General features: G+C 39.9%; 1 protein-coding gene across 10 annotated transcripts in view; it reads right to left on the bottom strand.

Moving 5' to 3' along the window:
* The window catches only part of LOC138738976 (AP-1 complex subunit sigma-2), a 52,666-nt gene that overhangs the window by 2,555 nt on the left and 36,274 nt on the right, over positions 1-13,837 (bottom strand). For 2 of the 10 annotated variants that reach the window (XR_011341919.1, XR_011341920.1), the window contains 2 exons: positions 9,815-9,907; positions 5,895-5,981 (listed from right to left, as the gene is read on the bottom strand). The exons of 2 other annotated variants lie outside the window; for them this stretch is intronic. Coding sequence is in view for 1 of the 8 variants with exons in the window: in XM_069890265.1 (XP_069746366.1) it covers positions 2,254-2,289 (36 nt within the window). In the remaining 7 variants the exon portion in view is untranslated. Of the gene's footprint in view, positions 1-220; positions 2,290-5,880; positions 5,982-9,814; positions 9,908-9,927; positions 10,978-13,837 lie in introns of those variants that run through there. 6 more of the 10 variants (XM_069890266.1, XM_069890265.1, XR_011341918.1 and 3 more) reach the window with 5 other exon arrangements.

Below are 13,837 nucleotides of genomic sequence, written 5' to 3'. Positions count from 1 at the left end.
CTATTCACAGAAACAGCTGTGCTGGAGTCATCTTGGATGGCCATGACGTGCAGGGTGTAGGCAGGCATTTGAAAATCACTAAATGGCCCATTAAACAAGGTGGTGTTTTTGAACCATTAATTGTTTACCATGGTCACATTCCAATTTTATATCACCTTAAATAAACACCTTAAGCTGTTAGAAATTTGAATGCATAAAAAAATAGCCACAGAAAACAATGTTGATGCATGCAGGAATGTTTTATTTATAACATGCAGAACGGTGCACTTTATTGAACCCAAGCTCAAAGCAAGCTTATACATTCACAAATCAAACAGCAGCTTCAGGCAGCTTAATGCAGAGCAACAAAAGCCAATCACAGCAGAATGCAAAAGCATAGTTAGTGTAAAATCTGTGCTGAACTACTAAACTTTGAAAATGGGCATATTGCTGAAATATGTCTTTGTACATCAGCCTGTCTGAGGTACTTCTCTCTCCACTACCCATCACAGTTACTGCACTGTTTGGGTCCAATGTGAAACTGCACTGACCTAATCATAACAACTCGTTTCTGAAACACAGTAAAATACGAAATGCTTCACTCAAGAACAGACAATGGAAGTCAAATGATGATTAGCAAATAGTTACTTGCACAGACATCAATCATTACTGAAGTGGTATGATGTACAGTGCTCATGTGACAAGTTCAGGGGTTTATAAATGTATAAAAATAACGAGATGGTTAACTTTGCAATTTCTCTTTCTTGTTTAAATGATTGGAATGGATCAGATTACTGCCAATCTGAATAGGTGCAAGCTAATCTGTGGGATTAGAGAGGCATAAAATGTGCACGAGGTTTTCAGGTTGACAGACTTGTCGGCCCCAGTGGTTCCATCAAAGAAAAACCCACTGGAGATAGATTTCACTTGAGAACTTTGGCGTCCAGTCATTTCTATGAATGTAGATTTATTCAATGCACATTCTGCCTTCTTCAGGTCAGGTTTACATGGGAATGGCACCACAGCTGCCAAAATGAGAAAAGTAATTAAACTTATTCCAACCTATTAGTTACACCAATGCCACAATATTAGCCTAACAAGAAGAGAGACTGAACATCTCCCACACACGACTTCAACTGGAGCCGGTTACACACTTGCTTAACATGCAGGGATGCACAGAGGGGAGAGCTTTAGTGGGAAAGACCATGGAAGATGAAGTCCAGCCCAAGCTGCTCAAGATGAGACTACTATTCGAGACAGGTGATCAACCCTCCTTACTGCAGGCCCCAAACCGATAACACTCTCCACCCTTTGCCTCAGCACCCTTTTCCTGATGCTCACTAGCACGTGAACTCCCGTGACAATTAATTTCCACTGTTTCATGCTAAGAACATTCACTTTCTTTAATACTGATAAAAATGAAGGTAATGGAGGGAGATTATCAGGAGCAAACTGAAGAATACTGCAAATGTAATCAAGTACTAAACTGGCTGACAGCATTGAGCAAAATACATTGCACAGCTCCAGATTTTACCCATGAAACATCAAATGCCTTTGGGATTACAAATAACTTCCTTAAGATTTAAACTGATTAGTCCGAATCCAATTTGTATAGCACAGCTCCTCACAACCAAACCCAGCATAGAACGCAGCTGTCAAATACTCCAGCTGGTGTTATACCAAAGCAGCAATTAAACTTGGGTTCATTGGGACTTGGGTATTCCTGTTCCTTTGCCTCGACATAGCACATACATTGTGACTAGTACTTAAGAGTGAAGCAGAGCTTTGCCAACCTCTGAGCTGCACTGTTGGATGGCAGCCATTTCAAAAATCTTTTCCTCTGTACAAATCTATTGCAATGATATATGAAACTCCACCAGGACTGAACAACAATTTTGTGTTCTCGCACAACGAGCTTTCATCGATAACCAAGCTTTTGTAGGCGGCATGCCACCATATTGCAATTAATTGTGCACGAGCCAGTTTATTTTGAAAATGTTGGTCTGAGATTTTCAAATATTATCAGCATTTGACCCAACCAAGACAGACACGACACCCAGTCGAAAGACAATAAACCCACTGCAAATAATGTAGCTTTACAATTAGAATTAGGAGAGCACAGAAGAACAGAACATAAACATGACACCAGATGCTGGATGACAAAGTTCTGATGTTCCTGCATTAACATTCACGTAAGCTTCACAGAGCCTGGGGGACGCATTCCAAATGCAAGCGGACACTCCTGTGATTCACCACACGAGATGAGCCAAGGCATTAATATACAGGAACGTTAAAATATTCGTGGCGTGGCTACAGGGGAAGAGAACAAAATGCCAACATCTTCCAGTGGGAAAAAAAGCATGCAGACTTTACGAAAACACTGGAATGAAATTCACAGGGATGTTAAATCCAAATCGATGAACAGAATGTTGAAGCATATTACCAAAATTTTTAAATCAGAAAAAAAAATGCAGAGTATTAGCTAAGAGCTTCACAAACAAGAGCATGCTGGAACAAGGCTGTTGCTGAACTAATTTTTTTTTACATTTAACATTGGTTAATGGGAAGCCAATCACCAAGGGAAAGAATGATCAAGCAGTTATGGCGCACATTCACCTTTCAAAGTCATCAACGAAAAGATGCAAAAGGAAGACTGGGGAACAGTAAAGCACATCTCCCACCAGAGCGATTACAAACCAATTTCAAATAGTCTTAGCTTTAAAAGCACTAATGAAATGTCAATGTGAGATACTTCAGGAGGTGCAGAAAAGACCTACTAGACCGGTACTTAGAACACGTGGTCGTAAATATGCAGAGAGGCACATTCGAATCAAATTATGTTTTAGCCAAATTACAACATGTTTGATTGGACAGGCGTGAGATTCCTAACCTATGACCACAAGACTGTCAACAATAAATTCAACAGCTGTTAGAAGGTGATGGCTCGAGACAAATTTGATGTCTTAACATTTTCTGGAATGGACCTGATTGTTCTCTCTTAAAATGCTCAGAAGACCATCAGAGGTATTATTGAGATGGGGGTTCTAAGTGCGTATTTCCCCTGAAGGAAATAAGGAATGGGGGAATAATCACCCAGACAGAGGTACAAAGACAAAGTACCCAAACCTTAAGCAGCTGTTTAGCTGGAATAGTCAAAACAAAAGGCCAAAGAGCACAGATAGCTCACTCACGGCACAGACATTTTAAATGTTGTGTCTTATGCTTTCAAGACAATTGGCTGTGCACAGTTTAAACAGGATTAGAACATGGACCACAGGAAAAGGCCCTTTGGCCCACATGTCTGTGCTGAACATTATGTCCAAATTCTGATGCTTCACTTGGTCCATGTCTCTCCACATTCACCTGTCTGTCTGGAAGGTTCTTAAATGCTACCCTTGTCCTGTGAAATAGTTCCACCACTGTTCTGGCCACACCTATTCCTATCACAAGAAGGAAAAAATATCTTTGATCAACTTCAAAGGGTTCGTGAAACATGGACAAGATTGGCAATAAACATATATTGTGTTTGGTGTCCTGAGACAACAAGGCATCCACTTCCTATCCATCACTCAACTTGGAATTAAACTGTAGTATACAGGAAAAGTTAGGATACAACTTCAATTTTTTTTCTGCACTGCAGATGATACAAATGTTGGAGTGTCGTTCAGAAGGTTGTCGTCGATTACAACAGGAAGCAGAGTTGGACTGAGAACTGGCAGATGGGAGTTCAATCTGGATAAATGTGAAGTGATGCACTTTGGAAGGTCATACTTGAAGGCTTTTATGTAGTAAATGGCATGGAGATACACAGAGATTTTGTAGCACAGGTTTACAAGGTTGCCACAGAAGTTGATAGGATAGTTAAGGTGTATGATGTGTGTTGCTCTTCATAAATTGAGGGATTGAGTTCTAGAGCTGTGAGCTAATGTTACAGCTCTATAAAACTGACTAGACCATACAGGACTTACGATGGAGTTCGGTTCCAGGACTCGCATTGTAAGTTAAAATTATCACAAGTGGAAACAATACCGCACTCTACTGTTATTTCTTTTCATTTATTTTTCATTTAAACATTGGAAACCTTTATTCAAAAGCCATTTATACTGAAATGACATTGCAAGTGCGGATAAACATTGGAACTCGAAATCGAAGGTACAGATTCTGACCATCGTAACTTCGATATATCATAAGTTGGAACATGCAAGTTGGGGTCTATCTGCACTTGGTGTATTGGCTTCAATTCTGGTCATCTCATAACAGTTAGGGTATAGATGCTTTGGAGAAGATGCACAAGAAATTTACCAGGATGTTGCCTGGATTAGAGAATATGTCACATGAAGCAAAGTTGACAGGCAGCTGGTCTCTTTGGAGCTAATACAAGATTTTAAGGGGTTAGATACCATGGACAGCCAGCACATTTTTCTGGGGTGACCATAGCAAATAACAGAGGATATCGGTTTAAGCTGAGTTCAGGGAGATGTCATGAAGAAGTGTTTTTTTTTAATCAGAGTAGTGGGTGCTTGGAATGCATTGCCAGGGTGGTGATGGAGGCTGGTACAATAAGGACATTTAAAAGACTGTTAGATATGCCATTGATGGTTATGGGTGTGAGGTGGGGAAAAATTAGGTTGTTGCGGAGTAAGTTTGCATAGGTAGGCACAAATTCATGGGAAGGGCCTGTACTTTGCTGCAATATTCGACACTTTAATCACAAGGGAACAGTCACTCAGATTACGCAGAAAGGCTGAAAAAACTGAGCAAGTCATGCAGTGTTCTTTATGTAATAAATATAATCAACATGTCAAGCTGAGCCCTACATCAAGATATGAACAAAAAGCAGGTAGGCACCTGAATAAAATGGTGGGGGAACGGTCAGGGGTGGAGCACAGGCCCACAGCCAAGAGGTCCAAGGCGGATATGGATGGGAAGGCACGATAGATAGGGGGAGGGGATGGCTCTATGAATGTAGAGGGTAGAGGTGAAGAGCTGGAGGAGATAGGGAAGAGAGGGAGACGGGAGTGACCTAATGGAAACTGGAGATGTCGATGTTAATGCCCTCTGGTTGGAGTGTCCAGATGGTGCTCCTTTAATTTACGGGGAGCCTCAGTTTGGTAGTACCCAAGACCACGCACAGACATGTTGGTGGGGAGCAGGATGCAGAACTGAAATGATTAGCCACTGGGAGATCTCCACCATTGCTGCGGACAGAGCGAAGGTGCAGCTTCACCAATTAGAGAGGGCACAACAGAAACACAGAACGTAGTAAATAACCCCCGTAGCTTCACAAGTGACATGTTGCTTCACCTTGAAGCACTGTTTGGGGCCTTGAATGGTGGTGTGGGTGCAAGTGCAGCACTTCCCACAATCACTCAGGAGATATTCCTTTTAAATCAAGGAAACAAACAAATCAGCAACAGTAATTTTTACTGCCACCGCAGACCAGGAAATCAAGCCCTAATTCTCCACTTCAACGAGATCTGCCATGTTCAACGCTCAAAACAGCTAAGGGTTCAAAATTATATTTAATTATCAGAAGTCCTGCCTCTCCATTTCCTCCAACAAGATCTTTTGCGACTTTGATAGATCCACATGTAGCCATTTCAGTTACTTTGAATTTGATGCGCAAATGTTACTTGATGACAATGTTAAACAGATGATAGAGCTGTTTTGAAGAAAACGCTGCAAGTTAAACAGAAGCAGCAGCAAGACACCATATCATTGCACTCATGCATATTTCAGTTACGATCAACCCATCACCATCGAATTTGGCGCAGTATTTTATTTTTAACTTTTCCCTTCATCAGGCAATTTAGCAATTAATGCCACGGCAATTTTGCAAACGTGCATCATTCATTAGGCTTCCAAATTATACCCATGCCACTCAAATGGGAAAATAGTTACCAATGATCTGGATGGGGAGTCATAACAGGCAAATAGCCTAAGATTTCTTTCAATCATAAGATATCGTCAGCTGACAAACTTCCCCAGTCTTCATTTTGGTTCTAAAACACAAAATTAGGCAGCATGTGAGAATTAATCTTCCTCCAATACATTTCTGGAACAGGAGCACCATTTCAACACAAGAACATAATTTCATATAGTTACTGATCATGCAACACAGTTTCCTTGGCAACATTGCTGCATCTGAACTGGTTTTCAATAGGTTATTCAGAAGCTAGTTCAAATGTTAGTCATCCTCTCATACATTTATTTTATGGTGTACATGTTACATTAATATCAATTAAAATCAGAATTTGAAATATAAGTTTAAAAAGTAATCTACAAAGAAATCATTATTTTTGTAGGCTCCTAATTGTGCACATTGAGGTATATACAGTATGGGGTAGATTTACAGCTTTGTGCCAACATCCTACCTTCTGGAGGGTAGGTGGAAGTGGGTGGGTAGGTGGAACTAGTGGAGTTTCACGTAAAACGGGGCGGACTAGAAGGGCCGATATGGCCTGATCCTGTACTGTAAATTGTTATATGGTAATAAAAGACAAAAGTATGAGATAATGAAAGCATGCAGTACGGGATTAGAATCAGAACTTAAACCCAAGGACTGTATTCCATCCAAACCTGAAGGCAATTTTACACATTTCATCACACAAAAAAAATACAAAAATCAAAGATTCAAGACATAACCTTAGATGGACACTCAAAGACAGGTGAAAAGATTATTGCACTTCAAACTTGAGGTCAATGCAAAAGTGATCCTGGGATCATGAGAAAGTCACAACTCAAAGATCTCAAAGAAAATCGCAGCTTTTCGCCAGAAAGGCCGCAAGCTCTGAGTGGGATGTAGATCCACTGCACTGCTGTGTCACCGAAACTTGGGGGCAGAGATTTACGGCTCACAGAAGAGCCCTTCTCTCTGCCTCAGGGATAACGATTCTCAATTTTCTCCGAACCAGTACACATTATTAATAGCAAAGAACGATTAGACAAAATACTACTCTTATATTCAAGCCTTCAGAACCTGGCCTTGTAATTGTGCTGATACTAAAAAAAAATCTATTCTAAAAAGTGACCCACAATTATTGGTGAATCTATTTAAAAGTCTTACAAGGTTTAAAATTGTTATTTGGAAAGAGAATTCCAATTTCTATTTCAGAGATTAATTTGAACACATGACTTGATTATCTGAACTGGAATTAATGAAATAATATCATTTTCTGCTTGCATCATGTCTCTTTTTATATAGATGCATTTTGAATAAAATGGGATATCAAAATATATATTCAATGAAATAGTTTACACATGCATTAAAACACAAAACAGGCCCTTCAGCCCATGATGCTGAGCTGACCTGTATCAACAATTTAACGCTTCCCTACCTCACACCCAATAATCTCAATCTTTCTTACATCCACGTGCTTATCTAAGAGTCTTTTAAATGTCCCTATTGTACCAGTCTCCAATACCACCCCTACAATGCATTCCAAGAAATTTCATGCATTAATAGAATGAAAATGAACCGAAGAATGCAACAGGAATTTTAAGATCATTAATTAGGATCCAGAAATGATATGAATAGGCATCAAATTCACATGCAAGTACAAAATACTGAGACACTGGGTTGAAAGTAAACAAACCACTCCACATGTCTGTGACGTTAGTGGGTAGAATTAGCAAATGTTTCTCACAAATTGTGAGAAGTTTGGAAGGGCAAGTTTTAAACTATCATTCAAGAGCAGCACGGTTGGCATAACGGTTAGTGCAATATTTTTACAGCGCCAGCAATCAGGACCGGAGTTTCTATCCCACGCTGTAAGGAGAGTGTAGGTCTCCCTGCATCGGCATGGGTTTTCCCCAGGGGCTCCGGTTTCCTTCCACTGTTTGAAACATACCGGGAGTTGTAGGTTAGTTGGGTATAAATTGGGCGGCATGCTGTTCAGAATGTGAGAAGTAATCAGGGCCTTTAGTAGTTAAAAATAATAGTTTTTTTTTCAACGCTGATTTGAGTCAAGCAGTTATTGAACGTCTTAAAGAATTTAATTCGGCTAAAGCTGCCTTGTGGAAGAAAGGATCCAAGTTTGCTTTTCGGTATTCCGCTGTACTTCAAGTTTTTTATGCAGATTATCAATCTCGGTTTTTTAGTGATGACGCTGAAGCTCTTACATTTGCTCATTCTTTACCCGATAATAAGCAGGTGCAAAGTCAAGAAAGGTTCCCTCAACAACTTGTTCTAGTTCCGAAGAGGAAGAATGGAAAGTGAGAGATGGAATCTCAACAGTTGATTGATATTGATGATGATTAAGTTAATAGCGATCTGGAGGAAGCATTTCATACTTGAACTAATTTTTTTATATTATGTTTTTTCTGTTGTTCTGTTTGGTGGAGGTGGTTCGGCTACTGATCCTTTTGAAGTTATTCGCCACATTGTGGCATTGGTCACTCCCGTAGAATTGAAGGGGGGGGGGGTAATACTGCTTACAATATGTTTTTTTGTTTGGGTTTCTTTTCTTTCTTTCTTTTTTGAGATCTTTTGGCCCTGCTTGTGTTGTTGCCATGGGGAGGTGCTTCGCCATGTGTGGTGCAGTGACTATAGTTATACTTTTTAATGATGGCTAATTTAAATTTTGCTACTTTTAATGTTAACGGGCTTAATAATCTGATTAAGAGAAAAAGGGTGTTGGTGTATATTAAAAAATTAATGGTTGATGGCCTTTTTGCAAGAGACACATTTGACTGGAAAGGAATATCAGAAATTAAAAAGAGATTGGGTTGGACAAGTTGTAGCGCCTTCTTTTAATTCAAAAGCAAGAGGTCAGGCTATTTTGATTAATAAAAAGTTATCTTTTAAATTGGAATCAGTTTTTGAGTCAGTTGGTAGACTTTTGATAGTTAATTGTAAAAAATTTTCTGAGTCTTGGACTTTAATGAATATTTATGCTCCTAATATAGATGATGAGAAATTTATGTTGGTTGCTTTTCTTAATTTAAGTCAGGCATATGATAAAATTATGGTAGGAGGTGATTTTAATTGTTGTTTGGATCCATTATTAGATAAATCTCCAAAATCAGTAATTAGGACTAAAATGGCTAAACAATTGATGGTGTTAATGAAAGATACGAATTTAGTAGTTATATGGAGAAAGTTAAATCCTAAAGAGAAAGATTTTTTGTTTTATTCATTTTGAAATTATTCTTATTCTAGAATAGATGTTTTTTTTAGTATCAGCACAATTACAAGGCCGGGTTCTGAAGGCTGAATATAAGAGTAGGATTTTGTCTGATCATTCTTTAATGTGTACTGGTTCGGAGAAAATTGAGAATCTTTATCGTTGGAGATTTAATTCTTTGTTGTTGAAAAATGCTGAATTTTGTAAATATATAAGGGATCAAATACAGCTTTTTTTGAAAATAAATAAGGGTTCAGTTGATAGTAAATTTGTTTTATGGTATGCTTTAAAAGCTTATTTAAGGGGACAAATTATTAGTTATACTGTTAAAATTAAGAAACAACATATAGCTGAAGTTAGTAGACTGGAGGAGATAGAGATTTTGCAAAAGGATTTACAACAAAATTCTGTGGAAGCTAAGAAAGTACGCTTTAATTAATATGAAGTTACGATATAATTCATTACAAACAATTTGAGAAATTATTACAGCGATATTATGAATTGGGTGAGAGCTCATAAAGTATTAGCTTGGCAGTTAAAAACAGTACAAGCTTCTAGAACAATAAATGCTATTAGATATGATTCAATTATTACATTTAAACTTCAGGAAATCAATTATGTGTTTCATAAATTTTATGAAAAATTGTATACTTCTGAATTATTGGAAGATGAAGCCTAAATTGATAATTTTTTATCCGATTTGGATTTACCTTTTTTGAGTGATAAGGATGCTTCCTTTACTGTTAAAGATGCACTTCGATCTATGCCTTGTGGGAAGTCTCCAGGAGATGACGATTTCACTTCTAAATTTTATGAAGAATTTCAGGACATTAATTCCTTTATTGATGGAAGTATTGAAACAGGTAACAGAGGTTTGTTCTTTTCTGGATTATTTTACCAAAGCAATTATTAGTTATTCTTAAGAAAGATAGGGATCCATTGAAAGCTATGGAAAAGGGAATAGAGGATCTTACCTGGATTAGAAAATAAGTCGTATAAGGCAAGGTCAGCAGAGCAAGGATGAGAGGAGATTTCATAGAGATTATGAGAGGCATGATAAGGTGGACAGCCAGCACAGAGTTATGGGTGCCTGGAGTGCCTTACCAGTGATGGAGGTGGAGGCTGAAACATTGGGGGCATATAAGAGACACTGAGACAAGTACATGGATGGAAGAAAAATAGAGGGTTTTTTTTAAGGAATATATGAGTCGGCACAACATCAAGGGCCAAGATATTCCAGATGCCATTTTCTAAAACCTACAGTTTGTGCAGATAAGAGGGCAGCAAAGAGAACCGCACTGTTTCAGAAGAAAGGACACCACCACCAATCACTAGCAGGGAAAATGTTCAAGATTATTAAAAAAGATGTGATAACAGGATATTTTGAGATATCAACAGGATTAGACAAAATCAACACAAACTATTCCCTGTTTGAGGGAATAGATCATTGGATGTAATTTATTTCACTTTTGATAAAAATGCTCCTATTTTTCTATGAGACTCGGTAAAAATCTTATGATCCTATTTGTCCAAATGACTTTTGAATGTCAATATTGTCTTATTATTTCCCTGCAATAGTAATCATTAAGACTCATTATTCTTCAAATTATTGATTTAAAAAGTACAAATTGTTTCCGGCAATGGTTTGCTCAACACTATTATAGAGCCAATGACCCGTGTTCGAATCGGGCACTGTGCTTAAGGAGTTTGTACATTCACACCCACGTCTGTGTGGTTTCCCTTGTGCTCTGGGTTCCTCCACATTCCAAAGATGCAAGGGATCTTTCTTCCCACATTCCAAAGATGCAAGCGGTCTGGTAGGTGAATTGGTCGCATGGGTCTCTAGGTGGTGCGAGCTTAAGGGCTGTATTCTCTAAGCAAAAATTACAAAAAAAAAAAAAAAAATTTGATTCTTCCCATCTCCGCTTGATGTTAATTTCTGGTACCTCAACCCTTCACTGTCCAAAAAAAGCTCTAAACCTATCAAAATCAAATCAGATTTCAGATTTATTGCCAGAGTACATACATGACATCACATACAATAGATTATTTTTCTTTTTCATGCGGGCAAAAAATACTGTACACAATGTACACACATGTAAACAAATAAAGAAATGTAAACAACTGACTGGGCAACACAGAGAGGAGGAAAAAAACTAAGTGCAAAAGTCCAAGTCCTTAATTGAGACTGTGATTGAGTTTGTTGTTGAGGAGTCTGATGGTGGAGGGGGAGCAGCTGTTCCTGAACCTTACCCTAAAATTTGTTTGCCTCATTTCAAATGAATGAAATGTGTTGCCCACAACCAAAGCCTTGAAGCTGCTGTCGTTGTGATTGTAGTAAAAACACTGAAGTTCTGTCTTCACCCTCAATAATTTCTCCTTTGACTAATTGCACTTTCTCCAGATAGGCCCCAGCTATGCCTGCCTTTTTGTTGGCTACGTGGAGCAATCCAGGCTACAAGCTGACACAGGCAAGACCCCCTCCACCTCTTCCTCTGCTACATTGATGACCACTTTGGTGCTGCCTCAGGTACCCATGATGAGCTCGTTGACTTCATCCACTTTGCTGCCAGCTTCCACCCCGACCTCAAATTCACTTGGTCCATCTCTAGCAACACTCGCCCTTTCCTCGATCTCTCTGTCTCCATCTCAAGAGACAAATTCTTGACAGACATCTTCTACAAACCCACCAACTCCCACAGCTGCCTCAACTACACCTCTTCCCACCCTGTTTCATGAAAGGATTCCATTCCATTCTCTCAATTCCTCCATTTCAATCAGATCTGCTCCCAGGTCGAGATCTTCCATGCCAGATCAGAGATGTCCTCCTTCAAACAACATGGCTTTCCACCTACCACCATAAACTCACCACTCACCCTGATATCCTCCATTTACCGCACATCTGCCCTGGCCCCCTCTGCCCCCACAGGCAATAAGGACAGGATTCCTCTTGTCCTCACCTACCACCCCACCAGCCTCCACATCCAACACATCCTCCTCCTCCACCTACTATGTGATTCCACCACCAAACATATCCTCCCCTCTCCACCTTCAGCAGGAACCGCTCCCTCCATGACTCCCTTGTCCACTCCTCTCTCCCCACCAATCATCCCCTTGGGACCTATCTGTGACCACAGGAGATGCTCCACTTGCACCCACACCTCCTCCCTCAGCATCATTCGGGACCCCAAACAGTCCTTCCAAGTGAAGCAACATTCCATGTGAATCTACTGTCTCATGTACTGCCAGACTGAGACCACCCGTAAATTGGAGAAACAACACCTCATCTTCTGACTTGGCACCCTCCAACCGGATGACATTAATATCGACCTCTCTGGCTTTCGTTAAAACTCCACCTCCTAGTTCCCCCGCACCCCCCCCCCCCACCCCTATCATCTCTCCATTCCCTGTCTCCTTTCACACATACATTATAAATTGTACCTTGTCCCTTATCAGATCCAATTAACACCTTTTGTTGGTCTGGATTCCTCCCCCCCCCCCACCTTGTTTAAATTCTGACTTTCTGATATATCCTGTTTCTGCCTTTTCTGGTTTTTCCTTAAGGAGCTGAGGCCCCAAACATTGGCAATATCCCTTTGTCTCCTCTAGATGCTGAATAGACCAGCCGAGTTCTTCCAGCATTTTGATGTTTTTACTGACAAGAGCTGGGGCCCACTAATTATGCAGCGTGGCTCACTAAACCAAATACCAAACTTTTGCTGGTGTTTTGGTAAGCAAAATAATTAGATCTAAAGGGCATGTTACATTGGAAACTGAAGGCACCCCTTATCGTACAGATTAGAAATCCTTTCTCCTGGCAGCTAACTGGGAACCCCTTCCCACAGAAATATTTAGCAGCATCGTTCCCCAGAGAGAGCACAAATGGCCTGGTGAAGTATTCAGCAATTGGGCAGGCCTGTCGTTTCCCAGCAGCTTGCCTACATGCGATAACTAATCACTTGTCCATAAGCAGACTTGTGTCTAGAAACAATTAAACATTTCAGGACCAAGCCCTGACAAAAGCCACCAGCCAGACTGCAATCCCTTTCTGAGGAATAACGCAGTGTAAGAATGACTTAATTGGAATGTGTAAATAACAAGTGGCCGAGGTGAAATCAATAGGAAAGAGCTAGTTCTCTTTCAAGGGGCACAGATTTGAAGTCACTTGGAGAGAATTAAATAGTAAACAAGGAACCTGATGATTTGCACAAAGCAGTGCACTGACTGTTGTTAAGATCAGTCAGCGTGGCATGATGAATGTAGCAGCGAACACAACGCTGTTACAGCGCCAGTGTTTGATTTGAATCCGGCGCTGATGGCAAGAAGGGTGTTCCTGTTTCCTCCCACCTTCAAGACATACCAGGGATTGTAGGTCAATTGGGTGTAATTAGGTGGCATGGGCTTGAGGGCTGAAATGGCCTATTACCATGTTGTATGTCTAAATTTAAAAATTAATGACATACATTTACATTGTAGAAGCTTGCAGAATTTCATAAAGATTAGTTACTTTTTAAAAATAATAATACACAATGTGCTGGAGGAACATTAGCAGGTCACACAGCATCCAATAAAAGCAATAAAGCAGTAGGTGTTTCGGATTGAACCCTTCATCAGGTGTGCCAAAAATCAGGTTGGGGGGGTGGGATAGGGGGGAGCACAGGCGAGCAGGTGATAGGTAGATACAAGTGGGGAGGGGGAAGGATGACAAGAGAGCTGAGAAAGATGGTGGGAAG

The sequence above is a fragment of the Narcine bancroftii genome, chromosome 7 (assembly GCF_036971445.1).
Source record: "Narcine bancroftii isolate sNarBan1 chromosome 7, sNarBan1.hap1, whole genome shotgun sequence".
NCBI lineage: Eukaryota > Metazoa > Chordata > Chondrichthyes > Torpediniformes > Narcinidae > Narcine > Narcine bancroftii.
This window is presented reverse-complemented; position numbering and strand designations above follow the sequence as displayed.